This window comes from Wyeomyia smithii, chromosome 1 (genome assembly GCF_029784165.1).
Source record: "Wyeomyia smithii strain HCP4-BCI-WySm-NY-G18 chromosome 1, ASM2978416v1, whole genome shotgun sequence".
NCBI classification, from domain to species: Eukaryota; Metazoa; Arthropoda; class Insecta; order Diptera; family Culicidae; genus Wyeomyia; species Wyeomyia smithii.
The window spans coordinates 200,481,391-200,500,012 of record NC_073694.1 but is presented as its reverse complement, the minus strand read 5'-3'; the positions used below and the strand labels follow the sequence as shown (position 1 = coordinate 200,500,012).

Below are 18,622 nucleotides of genomic sequence, written 5' to 3'. Positions count from 1 at the left end.
TTGCGGCACTCCAAAAAAAGTAGTGGATGTCTTAGAATGTCGGATGTCTTAGAATGACGACCCAATACTATATATAATTCTGTCAGTCAGATATGGTTGAAATCATCTAACAATCACGGCGGAGAGCCACAGTTTATCCTGCTTTCGTAGAAAGATGTCATGCCTTGAAGTCCGTGTACAAAGCATCCACTTGCAATCTCACATCCGTTGAGCGAGTACACAACGAAGAGTACTGCGATAGATTGGTTGCGACAGATCTCTTGAGGTAAAATCCATGTAGTACATAATGATGTGATTCCTCGAAAGTAAGCAAAAGCAAAGCCTTGGTGCTACATTCCGATTCGGAACTTGACCTTCTGTTTTTATTATACACAGGCTTCGCAGCCAACTGTTTAGTGTACAGGACAATTGCGGAGCTAGCGCTACGATACTACTGACACCGACAGTTTCTCCCGAGTCGATACTCGAACCTATGACGACTGGCTTGTTAGGCCAGCGTCGTACCTCGAGACCAACTGGGTTCCTCGAAAGTACTATGTTATATTTGCTGGTACAAGTAAAATGTTCAGCGCTCTTCTGTAACCCGGAATAGTCCACAATTGAAGCTGTTCTGCGGAGTATCACGTAATGAAGCATTGATCTGATTAGGCGCAGCAACTGCGTACGAAAAAGCTACTTTAAAATGCTCAGAAAATAGTTAAAAGCTAGAAAGAAGCTATGTTAGCAGACGAATCACCGAAAAACATCGAAATTAGCAATCCATCTTCCTTTCGTTTAGATCGAACAAAAGACCAAAACTTCCTTGGATGTCAACGCAAAGTTCATCGCGTTTGTTCAATTTAACGAGAATGCAGGAATTGAAGGTACAGCTTGTACCTGTTACTAGAAGTCTTAACTGGTTCTCTACTAGAACCGTGTGTTGTTTTCAATAGCTCTGCCGAGCAGCTCGTCTGACGCTTCAATTCATGGAGATATCGATAAGCCCAAGCAGGTTCCATCGGTGATCGTTGGAGTGGGACGTTAGCTTGAAATACTGTTCGCCTCTCTGCGTTAAACATGCCGACAATATCTGTCAGTTTCCGTCGTGGGTTCCAAAATTGTCAGACAATTGTGAATAACGCTTCGTTCAGAGTATCATAATCAACTTATAAATAAATTGAATCCACGACGTTCTGATTCAAGAGCAATTGGCACGGCACTTCCTCAGTCATCGTCGTTTGACCAGAGCAGGATGATTCGGGTCAATATTCACCCTAGGTTCGTCGGCCTTCATCACAGAACAGTTTTGGAGTGTCGGCACGTTCACAAGTACTAAGTCAAGAGTTCTAGAACGAGATTTCTCCATTGTATCTTTCTGCGTTAAGCCATAGAGTCAGAATGCATCATACAGAGCACTCCCAACTGCGGTCAAACGTGATCTGCTAGTGTCAACAACAAGTTCACTGCAGAAGGACGTCCTAGCTCGGTTCTAACTTGGTCGATTCAGACGGCGATTGAGAGGCGACAGGCAGTAGTGGAGAAACGCTGAAAGCAATTGGCGGATAAAATCTTGTCGATTACGGAACAAATTTGTACTTTCCTTGGCTAGGATGTTAGAAGACGTTTTCTCCATTCCCACACGCAGATCCGAGGCGTTACGCGAAACTAAACTTTGAATATCACGAAGGCTGTTGTGCGGACAGTTCTTGGGCTACATTATCTTTGCGCATCACAGCAATAGCTTTAACGTCACGTCGATGAAATCTAAGATAGAATAGAATTATATAAGAAAGAATCCTGTGGCTCACTCACTAAAACTAACACGTTTAACAACCCACTGGCTTATTTCCACAACAAATTTTGACACTTGGCACTGGTGGTGTATGTAGCTGAATAAATTGTCAATTAGTCGGTTCGTATGTCAGAATTTATAATTTTCCTGAGAAAACGCGAACGCGAAAAACGAAAGCCGTCTACTCGCGTTGCACGCTTGCTTCGATCTGTTTTGTGAAGAGTTTGTTCCGCCATTACTTTTTCGTCGTGGGGTTCCAGGGAATTGGTCGATGTGAGATCTGTGATTGTAGGGGAACTGCTCCATTATTCATCTCAGCCCGTATATTCATCTCATTCAACATGAAAACACAATTGAAAACAGGGAAAAACGCATATTTTCTTCTTAAACCAATCTGCTAATCGATGGAATGATTTCTTCTTAGTTAACTTCAGATTCCTCATGAAGTATAATCCCCAAGAACTCACTTAAAAGCACTAAATTTGATATTATAGTCGAGCATCTGCACTCGAAAACTCTTTTAATTCAATCACCTACCTCAGAAAACAAAATCCGTGCATCGTTCTATAAGGCTACAACGGGACTCGTTCAGCAGCCAACCAAATTTTTTTTCATCACTAGCGGACCACTTTTTATTTCAATCACTAAACAAAATCACTCACTACACTAAAAATACTTTAATCTTTGAAATGTTCACCTCAAATTTCATAAAACAAGCTTGAATTAGCAGAAATATATGAGATGAATTTCTACAATTCCTAACTTTCAACTGTATGTATTTTCATCTGTTTTCACTGCGTTGAAGAAAATCAAGAGTTGCCAAATCAGTTCCTGTTAATACGAATAACTCATTCTGAAAATATTGAATTATTACGACATAATTCACATAAATCGAAAGCACTGTAGTGGTTACCTAAGTTACCAGTTTTGCACGTAAACAACTGCAGCGGACATCTAGGTAACCTACTACGACTGGCTGCGGCTACGTTCATTCATGATAATGTGTTTCATTCATGATTAACAGTGTGATGAATATGAGGGCGTCGTGAGATGAATAATTGAGCAGTGATTTAAGTTTTGAGACGGAAATGGACGGATATATGACTCTCCCAGCTGGTCTCGAGGTACGATGCTGGCCTAACAAGCCAGTCGTCGTAGGTTCGAGTCTCGGCTCGGGAGAGACTGTTAGTGTCAGTAGGATCGTAGCGCTAGCCCCGCAATTGTCCTGTACACTTAACAGTTGGCTGCGAAGTCTGTGTATAATAAACAGAAGGTCGAGTTCCGATACGGAATGTAGCACCAAGACTTTGCTTTTTATGGAAGCGTTGTGATAAATGGTTTGTTTTACAAAATTCAGGATAAATCTAGCTAAGTTTACTAAATATACAATGCTGAACGATTCCATAAGAGCACGTAAGCGTACTTTGTTTATTTGTTTACTGATTTAGTGGAAAATTTGTGTTTAATCCATGCATTCTTCGTGTATATCGGCTTAATGAGATGAATAATGGAGCAGTTCTCCTAGATGGTTGATGATCTCCATTTGGTAATTGAAAAGGCTTCCAAAAATTTGCAGCGTCATTGTTGGCCACGTTGAAGTTGAAAGCACCTTCGATTTTAAGTCAGCACTCATACCAACTTTTAATGAGATGAATAATAGGGATTTGATATCCCTTCCCTTGGCCACCAATGTCTTTTGGGCAAAATCCCTGCTTAGCGTACTCAGTTAGTTGTGACAGAATTTCTGACTGGAGGATGGTTAGATGTTCCATCCAATGGATGAATGAAATAGATTTTCAAATACATAATAAATTTTCACAAATCAAATTACTACCTACTGGCGTAAACGAAAAAAGCTTTTTTCTCCTGTTAAAATCATCACACGAAAAAAATGGCATCTATTCGCGGTCGAGGCTTGCTGTGATTTCCTAACCACAGATTGCGCATCTTTTTACAAAAACTACTAGAAATACCGTTTTTAAAAAGATATTTTTTAGGAGGGTTGTGTGCAAAGCCACGACCGCAAGGTTGAAGTAAAATACTTTTACAAGAGAGAAAACCCGGCTGCTTGCGTGTCAGTCATTTTTCCTAGTAAATAAATATTGGCCTAATGCGCACGGCCAACAAAATAGAAAGGTGTTTTCACTTTTAAAATTATACACGGCTTCACTGGAGTAAGTGTTGGCAAATGCATCTACCGCTAATACCGTCGCTATCGTACGAAAGCGCGTCGTTTCATGTGGGGAATAATATCAACAACGAAAAATGACGCGCGTCTAAGCACACCCGAACTGCTTCGTCTCAAAAGAACAATTGTTCAATTCCATATCGGATATAATGCAATCGCATCCATGTAATATTACCGACAGTGATATTCTTCTGAACAAAATGATCCAACTTTTCCATTAGAGGAAGTGCCGGCTGATGTACGGCAAAAATCTCGCCCGATCGCTCGCGTTGGCGTTGCTGCAACCTGGCAGAGGCCTGAGACGTGGTGACCAACCACAGGGCAAGTGATTTGTTTAATATGAAGGCAGCCACAGGCGCAACCCGCTGCTATCCTCTGTTACTGCTGATATCTGCTGCTACTGCTATCAACGTTGTGGACGGTCCATTCAGCTCACCATACGACTGATAAATGAAGCTGGTTTTCCCAGAAACACTCTTTTATAGCCGAAGGGTGCTACGAAATAGGCCACGCCTTTCAGTTCAGTTTTACCATTTTCTAATGTTCTTTAGACGAATCATTCCACAATTTGCATTTGATTTTTGTATCCAGTGACAAAACATCGATGCAACGGTTTTAATCCGCACACGGCACACACGCAACGGTTTTAATCCGTATTCTATTGCGGTTTGTAACATCAAGTGATTTTGTTTGCTCGCTGTTGCGTGTTGCATCATGTTGCAACTTGGCAGCTGGGAGACGACGAAATTCTGTTCATGCTGATTGATTGAATCGACTTCATATTAGCTCTACATAGTCGAACTAACTGTCTTTGTGAATTCGTTCTAACAGGGCAGTTTGTTATTCAAAGTCGGTTATGCTGATCGCAGTGTTTGCGCTGCCCCTACAGTGGGGGATTTACTAAATAAAGTAAAAATTAGACAACTACAACAGAATTTGATTGCATCCCGCACAGAATGTCTGCTTGTGTTGATGCCAGAAAATTATTAACCTTCAATTAATTGTTTATTTTCCATGAAAAAGGCATTTTGCGGTTCAAAATCGGTTGCTGATCGCAACATTTGAGCCGCCCAAACATTGGGGGAATTAAGATACACGGACAACATGCACTATGGAAGCTATTTCACATTCAGTAAATTAGACGGGTGCGACAGATTTAAATTGCTAGGATTCAACACAGAATGCTTGCTTGCGTTGTCAAAAATTATTCACTTTCAATGACTTGTTTATTTGCCTTGAAAAAGGCATTTTGATTTTCAAAATTGGATTTCCTAATGGCAATCTTCATGCTGCCTCAACACGGGGGGAATAATGACAGTCTGGCGACACACGCTGAGAAGAACCGCGCTGCTTCTGAGACGTGGTAACCAACAACAGGGCTAGTGCTGCTGCTAAGGAAGGACGACTGCTGTTGTTGCTGTCTAGAACTATTATGAGCGGCTTCGGCTGAAACAGGCTCTTTTATAGGCCAAATAGCATGTTTTCAATTGCATGGTATATGGTTCTGTCGACCGTGCTTGGGAAGCAATCATATAACGACCAATCAGAGGTCGAATTTTCCGTTTTGACAAGGCTTGACTATTTTCAATAGTACAATAGTGTGAATAATGAAATTACAATTATCTTCTTTTGGAAAGAATCTTAGAAGCTTTTCCTATTTATTGCTACAAGAACGCAGGAAATCCATCGAATACTAACCGATTTATTAGCATTTGAAATTGGACATATTTTTCACTTTTTTCGGTTTTAGATTTTCATTTCACATCCCTATGTGGCCGAACTTCCTTAGAGAAGTATTCTACTTCAAAAAATCTTAAAACTGTCATGAACTAATGATGCCGCGGAATGGAAAACCAAAACCGAGTTCAGTACATCTGAAGACAAAAAAAAATCATTACATTTTATACGAAAACCGCTTTATCACACACTAGAAGCCACCGCACAATTCTGTTGTTGCTGCCTTAACCGCGCACCGGATGGTATCTCGTAGATAAGATAGACAACTTCCGCTCGGCGTCACTGAACGAACAACAATCCAGAACAACTGGAACCACGCCGAGGAGAGCGAAAAATAGATTAAACACTGGAATGTAGACAATCATAAATTTTTCCGGTTATCCTGCTAGCGTCGTATGAATGTATTAGGTTAGGGTGACATCGAAAGTAGTCCTTTCGAAATAAAATTTATATTATTCGGACCTAATTTAGTGGATGTCTGAAGTAAAATTTATATTATTTATATTTTTTTTTGAGACAAAGTTTGGTTTAAACATTAGGATTTCCCAAAGGAAAGTCACCCTGGCCGCACACCGAAGGGAGATATAAGGTTTATTACACATTTTTGTTACCGTACTTGACGACTTGGTTATTCGTTGGTATTGGCTGCTAAAAAAACATAAATAATTTCGCCCGCAGGTTGTTGATTGTGACAAAGAGATTAGAACTTAGCACGCCATTATTCGCCTTAAGAATTTTGTTTTCAATTTTTCTTTTTTTTTCTTTTCCAGATAATGGTGACGCACGGTCAACCGCCCAACAACGCTACGACGACAGCCACATCCTAGGCTCTAGAAGCGGCACTACGCAGAACAACGAAAAACCACACGACAACGACAGATTCCGTTCCGGAGGCAGGATCAAGCGCCGGACGCCGGCACCGGTCCCGGTTACGTCGGTCAACCCCTCCGCGTCATGTTCGTGGGTCGGCCGAAAATTGCTTCCATCGTCGCAGCCGGGAGCCCGGTTTCCCACCGAATCGGGGCCGAAAAAGTAGTGCACAATTCAACTACACGAACTCTTCTAAAGTGAAGCCGCTTACAGCTGCAACAGTGGAGTGCGTTAATTTCGTAGCGTGTTTAAAGATAGATCCGAATGTTGAACATTACCGGATCGGAAGGTTTCAAAGTGTGCCTGTGTGCGGGGCAGGACTCGTGTTGAAAAATTTCCGTCGGGCCTAGACTCGCCAGTTGCCGTATAGAAGGACGGTTACAGAAGAGGGAAAAACCTGAAAAAAAATACAGCACAACTTCGGGTCTGGTTATATAATGAGAGGTAAGCGGTTCTCACATTGCGAGGAGAAAATAGAAAAACTTTTCCCGCTAAGCGCCCTTTCCGTTACGCGATAGCAAAAACTCGATGGAGTTTGCTTTGCTTAATGGTTGTTGGATGAACCTTTTCTCAGTAAAAAGGTTGTTGTTGGAAACAAATTGAAAAACGTAAGGGGCAAGTTAACAGAAATTGCCAAATTGCGGAGAATGTGTTAATTCACACTCAACTGGATTTTGTTCTCCTATAATCTTGTTGAGTTTTGATATTTTTTTAAATGACATTGACTTACGTTCATTTTATGAAATTTTAAATTGGATTTGGATTTAGTTAGTTTTTCACTCAATCTACAGCGCGAACAGGAAGAACCAAAGTTAGGAAAAGTCTTTTCGTTTTTCCCGTCATGTCAGTTAGAGCAGATTATTGCTTGGTCGAGTTGACAACCGAAGCACTTACTTTCATCTTCAATGTGATGGCAAAAATAAGTCGGTTTTCATTCGCTATTAAACCGGTCTCTTGGTGTGCTTTGAACTACGTCGCATGTCTAACAAGCTAGTCGTAAAGGAAATTTTAATTATGAAAAGAGTTTACTCGTTTTCAACATGTTTGCTCTTTCTCGAGATTTGCAATAATGTAGAACCGAGTACTTTTGTATTATAAAACAACAATTCTCCTTCCACTATATAAGAGTATAATAATTCATATTTTGACACCCGCTCATGAGCTCAAGTGAAAATAATCTCAACAGCACTGAGGAAAATATATTTAAAAAGCACAAGAACAAAACTATTTTCTTTTGATTACAATTCTACTGCTCATCATCATGGAACTCATCTACGGTATACTTGCTGCTCAATATCAACAGTTCCGTTTCAAAAGCTCTCTTTATTAATCCCTGTAGTCACTATTCCATGGCTGCCACGTAATATCTTCCAACAACATCAACGCCAACGTTATCCCCCGTAAATGTGTCTCCTGAATTGCTTTCATTAGAATACTTTCTTGCCGCGTCAGATATTGCTGCCGAGAATCCATCCTGGCTCGGAGACAACGAAACCCCACCCCACACCGCCTGCACACGTTAAGTGAAAAACTTTGTCAAAATTGAAAAAGAAAAGCAGCAGCGAGATCCACGTCGGAAACGTGGAAAATTCGCCACTCTCCTTGCAGCACACGCATACCTTCCCCCTGTGGATTGTAATGCGACAGCATCTTTACTCTCATGATGTTCCGGAACCAGTTGTCAGACCGGGGATGGTTTATTTTTCCTCAATGAAAATGTCAAACTTAGCAAGAAACAGAAAAATAATCCAGAGTGATTTGGGTGCAGAATGGAACAAGAGCTAGAGTCTTTCTCTGCGAAACATTTTATAAAATTTAAGTGCAGTCAGGATGATTTTTTTCTAAGTTTAGAAAAATAAAGAGTTTCAACAACACCTACTTCTCTCCGTTTCACAGGTCGACGAATTCCAATTGCATTGCCAAACACAGGTGCCCTGTCTCGTAGACGCCACGCCCTTTACATCCGGTCAGCGATCATTCTCTTCATACTGTTTGCATTCCTACAATTCCACGTCATCAATTATGGTGAGACACAACAATAAAGAAAGTGGTCGTATTTTTACTAACCAAAACCCTATCTGTCGAATCGATTTCAGACTCAAACGAATCGGGACCATCGGACAATGCCAACTACTCGACGGCAGCGATCCTGCAGATGGTGCCACCGGTATTCCATAAATATCTGACATCGAAAGGCCGCAATGCCACGCACGGTAAGTTTTCGCTCAGCAGGATCTAATGATTGATGGATGAAGCTTGTATGAATATTTGTTTTTATTTATTCTTTCGAGTATTCGGCGTTGAAAGTTTAACCAACCCGTATGTCTTCTGCAAGCTGCTACAGAGAATTTTAGTTAAAGTATCAAAATGAACCATTCAAAAGATTTCGTATTTTTCCATGAAAGATGGATTAAACCAACCAAAATGACAAAATGACAAAAAAAGCAACTAAACAAGAAGAAATACAAAAAAAAATCACAGGAAGGTTGTGTGCAAAGCCACGACCGCAAGGTTGAAGTAGAATACTTTTACAAGAAAGATAACCCGGCTGCTTGCGTGTCAGTCATTTTTCCTAGTAAATAAATGTTGACCGCTCATTGGCAGTATTGAAAATTCTGTGCAAACGAAGTTGAAGTACTCACTGAACAGGAAAAGTACAAACTCTTTGCGGCGCAAACAAGTTTCAACAGTCAGAGTATATGTACATGTGAATTCAAATTAAGATAATTAACTTTTGGTTAAAGCTCAGAACAAGAAAATATCAAATCTTCAATTGATTTGTTTGGTTGTCCTAAAAATGGTTCGATTTCTCCTACCTCTAGTAGAAGGCCCTTCTCCAGCGTCCCAACCAGAGGTTGGACACGTGTTACCTCTGGCTGCTTTCAAATTGACCTCCGTACTGGTACTTGGTTTCTTCGATGCACTTCCCCCATGCTGGTCCTTCGCGCGTTTCCGAGCATCACGCTCGTATTTGGCGTTCATTTATTTATACATAGCACTGAATACACTTCCGATGGATTTCTCAATAAATGCAATAAATGCACTCGTAGTCTCTTACCCGAGAATAATAAAACACTTCAAAGAAATGTTGCACTACTGCCCATAATTCAAAAATTGGCTAATATGCCGTAGGCATCAAATCGAGAAAAACGCCTTTGAAAGTTTTTTATCGGTACAACATATTTTGACTGCTCATGACAACTTTTTCATTGAATATATCACCCTTCATATATGCTGGAACCTTGCCGTTGAGTTGAAACAGAGAAATCTGTAGGAAAATTCCATCCGCCACGTATTTTTAACACAGTAGCCGTTTTTTTTTAATTATAAACGAAAGGTCAGTTGACAAAACGGTGTGCAATTCGGCTAATATCCATACGATGTGAATTATATCGTACTAGTTGGTGATGCAAATGGTTTTAAATTCAATAAAACAACACGGAAGCACAAGTGAGGATGAAAAGGACGACGAGACAATTGTTACGTGCAGCAATATAATAATATAACGAAAATATTATTATTCATGGTAATCTCACAACCCACTTTCCTATTTTTCCTCATCAAATCCAAAATGAAATCTGAATCTTATCTTTATTAATAATACTCCTAATCAAAGAGCTAAATATCATTTTTTTAAATGTAAAGGTTTATGACAGAAGGAAACAGTCACACGTTTTCATCATTGGGTTTCGCAGTACAACAAATAAATTCTTGTAGCATCAAATATTCTTCATGAAAAAGTCAAATTTGATGCAATGGCCTTACGATCGCTCACCAGTCGCCAGTAACCACCAAGCTACAACACACTTTCGAAAGTTAGAAGAAACACAGTTCAGTAATAATACACTGGTTCGTGAACATGCCATAGGTTCAAATTGGATATTGGATACTAGCCAAATTCTCAATTATTCTGGATATTAGCCAAAATTGTTTCACGTTTGCTGCCTTCCCAAATGCATTTTTTGACAATCGGCTTCCGTAGGGACCTTGTTTAGGGTGTGTACCATCACGAGAAACTGTTTTCTCGATTATGGTAAAAATGGCATATTAGCCAATTTTTGAATTATGGGCAGGACTAGTAAAAGGACAATTTCCACGTGTTGTAACGTGCTGGAGCACGAAATCTATGTCTGTGATAGGGAACCTTCACGTTCACGAGGCATGACTGGAGAAACGCGTCTAATAATGCGGTAAAATTTTTAATGTCTTTTTGTGGAAATTATTGTACTCAGACAAAAACCTGTTTTGAATTGGATGAATTTTTAGTGAATAAACGTTAACCGTTTGTTATTCAAAGTTGGTCATGCTGATCGCAGCCTTTGCGCTGCCCTAACATTGGGGGAATTAAGATACACGGACAACATGCACTGTGGAAGCTATTTCACATTCAGTAAATTAGACGGGTGCGACAAATTTAAATTGCTAGGATGCAACACAGAATACTTGCTTGCGTTGACAAAAATTATTAACTTTCAATGACTTGTTTATTTGCCTTCAAAAAGGCATTTTGATTTCCAAAATTGGATTTCCTGATGGCAATCTTCATGCTGCCCCAACACGGGGGGAATAATGGCTGTCTGGCGACACATGCTGAAAAAAACCGCGCTGCTCCTGAGACGTGGTGACCAACCACAGGGCTAGTGCTGCTGCTAAGGAAGGACGACTGCTGTTGTCGCTGTCTAGAACAATTATGAGAGGCTCCGGCTGAAACAGGCTCTTATATAGGCCAAATAGCATGTTTTCAATTGCAAGGTATATAATCCTGTCGACCGTGCTTGGGAAGCAAGCATATAACGACCAATCAGAGGTCGAATTTTTCGTTTTGACAAGCCTTGACTATTTTCAATAGTACAATAGTGTGAATAATAAAATTACAATTATCTTATTTTGGGAAGAATCTTAGAAGATTTTCCAATCTATTGCTGCAAGAACGAAGGAAATCCATCGAATACTAACCGATTTATTAGCATTTGAAATTGAACATATTTTTCACTTTTTTCGGTTTTAGATTTTCATTTCACATCCCTATGTAGCCGAACTTCCTGAGAGAAGTATTCTACTTCAAAAATCAAAATGATTCAAATGCTTGAACTTTTTATGGCGACAGATCATAGAGATCCTATGACGAATCCTGAATACGCCTCCGAAAATTTAGTCTTTGGCTACTCCTCTACAATCGCCCCTTACACACGCTGCTTGGGCACACATCCAATGCGTGCGGATGTTCAAACATAATCTTCCACAACTCGTTGCGTTTCACTGATTCGTACGCCGCCTTGAAGTCTATAAACAGATGATGTGTCTGGAAGTTGTGTTCTACATATTTATCTCAAGATCAGATGTTCAACTTGAGACAGATCCTCGTTCCACTTGAAAATCGCCCAGATATTTACCAGCAAAAGCTTTCTGCAACGGGCTCAGTCTATGAAACAAGATGCGGGAAACAATTTTACATGCGGAATTGGAAAGGGTTATGCCACGATAGGTCCCACAGTCTAATCTGTGTCGCTTCCTATAGACAGGGCATATGAGTCCTTTCAACCAGTCCGTTGGTAGTTTTTTCCTCAGACTATACCCTAAGGATAAATCAGTTGTAGTACACTGAAAATAAATCGCACGCTAATCCCTAAAGCTCTTTACATATGGATGTCAACAAACGAACCTTTTCATTCTATTATGTCGACTCATATCGATTTTGGCATTTGACGTGTATAAGCGTTGGAATCTGAGTGTAAATTGATTGATTCTGGTATGCATGACATGGCAAACCGAAGTGTACGACACTTGATTTTGTGCTGTGAACTGAAACGCAAGTGTACTCCACGTAGATATGAAATGTTTCATCTGTTAGCACAGAAGTAAGTGGAATCCACTTGGCTATAACGTGTCGATTTTTTACAGTGTACAATACAGCCGCTCGTTCCCGTCTTCGAAAAGTTCTGGCAGTAAGCTGTTCTTTCCAGCAGCTTTGTGGTTCTTCAGCTCTCTGCGAGCTTTTTTCACCTCGTCCAAGGTTGACGGATACACAGCTTGTCTATTCTACCTTATTTAAAAAAATATAAACATAACAAAAATTATAAAAATTGCCTAAACAGGCAAAAATTACAAATGATATAACGGTAAGTGACCTACAGCACAGGATCACGAAAGCTTATACTTCAAGCTACTTGTTAACGAAACGAACAGTCCTTGGGGGAACGAAATGCTCAGCAACCATCGTAAGGAAGCTAGACACTTGTTCAACAGGGCTATAGTCACGTCCAACTGAGATGCCTATAGAGCATACCTCACTGAACACAACGTTGATCTAGGCAAAGCCAAAAGAAGATCCAGAGTCCGATTCTGTGAGGAGATTCAGACTCTGCCTGAGGCGACGCACTACAAAAAGCGATGTCCAAAGATCATACAAGATGGTATTCTGACTGTTACTACCAAAGAAAGTCTGGAGGTTCTTATGAACATTCCCGTTCATGGCTCGACAGAGACCTCCAAGTCGAACGTTGATGAGCTACAGTACCTTGGATCCAGACGCACGACGTCACGTAACTCCACCGTACTTGCTCGTCGACTGTTCACGGAAACAATCAACTGGGCACTAAGATTTTTTCAGCCAAAGAAGTCACCAAGACCGAATGACATTCTACCAAGCTTCTTGCAAAAATCGGACAAGGTCATCATGTCCGAACTTATCAGCGTTTTTGGAAAAGACGGAGCCGGGTAAATAGAACACATATCGGAACCATCAATTAGAAACATTGAACAAAGCTTCGAGACCGATAAGTCTAACATAAACTTTTCTGAAGTTGATGGAGAAAATTACGGATAACTACATCCGCAGCGAGTTTCTGAAGGTCTTACCCTTACATAGACATCAATATGCATATCAACACGGTTAATCTACTGAAATCGCCAAGCATTACTCAAAGACAAACATCGAGAACTTGCTGCAAAGTAAAGAGACAGCGATCTGCGGTTTGCTAAATATTGGGGGAGCTTCCGATAACACATCTTTTTCATCTATTTACACGGCTCTACAAAATCAAGAAGTTGAGAATAATACAATGAGCTGGTTCGCGCGGGGAAATTACAGCTGCATAGAGAGATACGTTTGTCAAGGTAAATGCGAGTAAAAACTGTCTTCAGAAAGGTGATCTACCTCCCCTGCTATGGTCACTGATTGTAAATTTGTAAATTGACTCGAAAAAACGAGACATACAAAAATGATCACCAAAAACTCAGTTTAAATCGGATACTTCTCAAATTTTCAAAGATCAAAGAACTATAAATTAGCTATCTTTTGGCATAATTTTTTTTATTGAATTTCCTCCCCAAAGCTGAATGACCGTCCATTTCTCTTGACACTGCTCATGAGATCTTGGGCGAGGCTTTGTCCATCTTACTGACACAATTTCTCCCAGTTTTTCTTCAAAGCTTCATCGGTTTTGAATGTTTTTCCGCTTTTCTTCAGTTTTTTCTCCATTATCGACCAAAACTTTTCGATCGGACGAAGTTCTGGTGAGTTTGGCGGGTAAGCCTCCTTCGGAACCACATTAACGCCCTTCGCTACTTACCAATTTGTTACAGGCTTGACATAATGGCAAAAAGCGAGTTCCGGCCAGACCACGGTGAGAGAGAAGGAAGGGCAGCAAGCACTTCTACAATCATTCCTCTCGATAAATATGCCCGTTTATGGTGCCGGTTGTAACGAACGGCTTACTGTACCGTCTGCATTCGCAAATCGCCTGCCACAAAAGATATTTCTTCGCGAATTTGTCCGTCTTTCTATTCCGGAACCTTTCCGGAACCTCCATGGGGACGTACGGACATAAAACTCGAGATCGGAAATTTGTTTAGTGTCCACCTTGATGTATGTTTTGTCGTCCATGACGAGACAGCCTGGCTTGACTGGCCACCCACGGTACAGCTTCCGCGCACGCCACTTGGCCACCGTGTTTTGCTTGTCAGTCCGGTTTGGTGCCTTTCTCACCTTAAAAACACGTAGCCCAGTCCGTTTTATTGTCTGCTGGACGAACCACTTCGACGAATTGACCTTTTTGACCACGTCTCGAGTGGAAAGGTTTGGGTTCTTCTTGAAGTACTGCCTTATCTTCTGTGCCTTCTTTGGGTACTCCGTTTTCGGTTTTCGGCCACTTCCAGAACGCCGCTCGATGGTCTTCGTCTTCACAACGCGGGACACGGTGAAATGGTGGATTCCGAAGCATTTGCCGATCAATATGTGCGACTGACCAGGATTGTCGATCACCGCGCCCAAGATTTGCAGGCGTAGCTCTTCTTGTTTCGAATGCATCTCGGAAACTACTTGACAGATCGCGAAAATAATTTGCACACTACACTCTAACATAGTATTACCCAAAATTTCATTAATTTTTTTCCACGCGATAAAAAATTAAAACAAAACAAAGCGTCGCATTTTTTTCCGAGTCTTTAATCTTCTGGGAAAACATGATGCAACTCTATCTAGTCGTATGTAAACTGGTCTCCCAACGTGCAGAAATTTCGGTCCTGTTCTAATTACGGAAACGGCGAAGAAAGGCATCAGTAGCAGGATTTATTTCAATTATCGTCACATTTACCGGTAAGTTATCTTAAGCAGACATCCGGATTTTTTTCTATTATCGCCACAGACACTTGTGACACCAAATACACTTCTTTGCAAACGAGGAAATATCCCAAGAAACACACAAAACATGCATAAGTTACAACGGAAGTAGTTATATAAGTGTACTACAGACGCAATTGAAAACATGTGTTGTTATATTTTGTTTGAAGTTGTTTTTCATCAGTAATACAACCGCATTTCGAAAACAAGCCCGTTTTTTCTGGTTTTGGATATGTTTTTTTTTTTTCAAAACACGAGTTCAACAATAACAATATCCTCACTATGTCTTTTCGTAAGACTTTAAATCATCTAATAACAACACTACGTACCTTTAAAGTGCTTTTTCTATGGACAAAGGTTGTAGCATTCAACAGCCAATGTTAAATTACTTGATCAAGTTAATATTTTAATTATTTGAACGATTTCTATATTTATTCGAAGCGGGTCAAAATGCGCCATCAGAAGATAAACAAAACGCTTGCAGTGCAACCAATATCACTCCGATTTTGGTTATCGTATATCTAACAACGATTTTTAGTTTTGTTAGATCTTATGTCCAGATAACGTTGAAACTATGCGAAAACAATTTTAATATTCAAGCGAAAGAAACAACTCATCTTTCAGTTGAATATTATTTTTTGTCATCAATTTCTAATCAATTAAAAAACTGCCACTGATAAAAACGATTGTCGATCTAGTTGCACTGCGCAGACACAAGACATTTGCGCATGTGCTGATTAACAGTTGTCATAGCAACAGATTGGCGCATTACCGTATTAGTACTCGAGATGTATTTTGCAACTTTATTCCATCAAATTGGCTTGCTTTCATGCAGTTATGTTATACTTCATAGAGTATCGGTACTTGTTCTAGTAGGCTTCAATTTTTGCGCTTTTCTGGAGATAGAGATGTCATGGAATAGGTAACGTCAACCATTCTATAACAACGTGTGTTTCTTGGGATTAAAACGCTGCCGATGGACGATCAACAACGCTGTTACAATGTTGCTGATCGATAAGAAGAAGATAAATTTCTTTCGAGTCAAAACAGGTACTTTTTAGCACCATAATTCGCTGTAAAATGAGTTAAAATTTATCTCAACTGACACAAATTAAATTTTCGTTCTTGTTCTGGTGCGCATATTCAAAAAATAGCTAGTTTGTAGTCATCTTTCAGCGTAGCGCGGAACTATTTTTTTAAATTTGAAAACAATCACGAGCTCGCTTTCTGTTCGTGATGGTTTGAAAGGCTCTATCTTTTTTATACTGGCTCATTCTACCAGATTCTTGAAAATAAAATAGATATTTTATGCTTCATTGTACGAGAAAATGAATCTTATGCCGTGTTGACAACATAATTACGAATTGTATAGTGTTACTGATTGGACAAAGGATCATCAAATTCTCGTGTTTGATGGCAGCAGATAAGGGAAGTGCAGCCGTTTCAGCCCCGCAACAGTATCCTGTGGCTGCGGCTGGAGGAAAACAATATTCTAGTATTGGTGCCGGCAAAGGTACAAAACATCTGGAGCACAGACTTCGGAGAAGAGAGCTGACTCCCGTACAATTAATATCGCTAGAAAATTCTTTCTTATTAAAACAGGTACTTTTGAGTATCATAATAAGATGAAAAAAACAAGAGTTGAAAATTTTGTCAATAGCCACAAATTGAATTTTCGATCGTGGTTCTTGTTTCGCATATTTAAAAATCAGCTGGAATAAACACATCTTTCACCGTAACGCAACACTAAAATTCAAATTTCTAACCAATCATGAGCTCGTTTTCTGTTCGCGATGCTGTAATGGGTTCTTCCCTTTTTTATGTTAGCTCACTCTACCAGGTTTTTAAAACTTGTCATTGGACGGAAAATAAATTTTATGTTGTGTTCGCATATGCAAAACTAGATGAGAAAAATATACTTTCAACTAATCACTTGCGAACACTTTGGAATGCAACAAAACAAGTAATGAAACTAACAGCTTTACAGAAATCTACGTCAACCTTGCGATCGTGGCTTTGCGAACAACCTCTGTGATTTTTCTGTAAGAATATGTAAGAGGTAAAGATGCTAATATAGAAGTGTTTCATCCATACTTTTGGTTTAAATGATGGTGTTCAAGGATGGAAAAAATCACTCACTCGAAGAATCACTTCCGATTTTTTATCGCATGGAATCATTTTGTTGATTTTCATTTATCAACAACAACAATACGGCTGCTTGGTTACAGAAATGAAAAATAATCGTTAGTGATAATTTCAGGAGAATCAACACTGAAAATTTTCGTTTCCTGAAGACGAAAATTCTCTAACTGATTTTTTTTTCAGTTCAATAGTTTTAAACTGCAATTTTTGCAATACATTCAATATTGAATCTACGACATAAAATGATGCCATACTCTTAAGATTTGTATCACAATGATGTGAAATTGGACTCATAAAGTATAGAAAGTATCAAACTAGTCACTCGATAGTTCTCTAATGTATTTCTTGGTTGAAACTATAACTATAAGGCAATTAAACTATATAAACTATAAGGCAATTAAAATCTCAATCTTGCATGTACTTTATGTAGGGTAGCGAACGGCTTCGTCAGTGGTTTTCTTCGGAAGGTTTTATACAGCGATCTTATGCAGGAACCTGCTGAAGAAAACAACTTCCGAAGCCCTATATTACATGCAAGCTTGCATGTAATATACCTAAATAATGCTTTTTGGAAATCTGTTTGATGCGCCCCGGCCACAATAACAGTATCTAAATTCCTATTTCTAGCAGACAACACCCCGTAGAACATCCAGCTTTTATTTTTGCTTACATATTTCAAAGAAAAAAATTAGCTTCTCGGTTTGGGCGTGGTGTACCTATCTACACGTGTGAAAAAAATCGAAAGCGCGAAACGAAAACAAATCAAAGTAATCGCGAGTGAAAATTTTTACCACATATCCTTTTGAAATTATCGAAAGCAATAGAGAATCAGTTTGGACTACCGATTAATTATCACTTGAACGATTTTTCCCATCCTTGATGGTGTTCCGTTTACAATTTGAAATATAAAAGTACCGTAGTCCAATGTCATACGGTCGTGTCTTGGATACCACCCTTCTACAATTTTTCTCAGTAACAATATGTTCCTGAAGTTTTAATTTTTCATAATTTTCTTTCGGATTCACTTTTTTTTACTCAGGGTTCGTATTCACTTGGCTTAAGTGGTGAAAGAACATTCCAGTTATTCAATGAGAACGTTGATATAACAATGCAATTTCCCGCTTCTCGGAGAAGTTGACAGTAGCATCCTCGTTCATTTCGTCATTTCACCCATATGCTACGTAATCGGGTTATGTCCACCAACTTCGCTTTAATTTTTCTTCCATATCAGCCAGTTTCACTAAAAACAAAATACATAATACAAGCACGAACAGATAGAAAGAAATAACCTGTT

At 39.6% G+C, this 18,622-nt stretch overlaps 1 protein-coding gene across 7 annotated transcripts in view; it reads left to right on the top strand.

Moving 5' to 3' along the window:
- The window catches only part of LOC129720012 (alpha-1,6-mannosyl-glycoprotein 2-beta-N-acetylglucosaminyltransferase), a 99,637-nt gene that overhangs the window by 50,214 nt on the left and 30,801 nt on the right, over positions 1 to 18,622 (top strand). For all 7 annotated transcript variants that reach the window (XM_055671489.1, XM_055671657.1, XM_055671604.1 and 4 more), the window contains 3 exons: positions 6,467 to 7,010; positions 8,463 to 8,591; positions 8,663 to 8,779. In XM_055671489.1, the coding sequence (XP_055527464.1) occupies positions 7,004 to 7,010; positions 8,463 to 8,591; positions 8,663 to 8,779 (253 nt within the window). In that variant the 5' untranslated portion in view covers positions 6,467 to 7,003. The remainder of the gene's footprint in view (positions 1 to 6,466; positions 7,011 to 8,462; positions 8,592 to 8,662; positions 8,780 to 18,622) is intronic.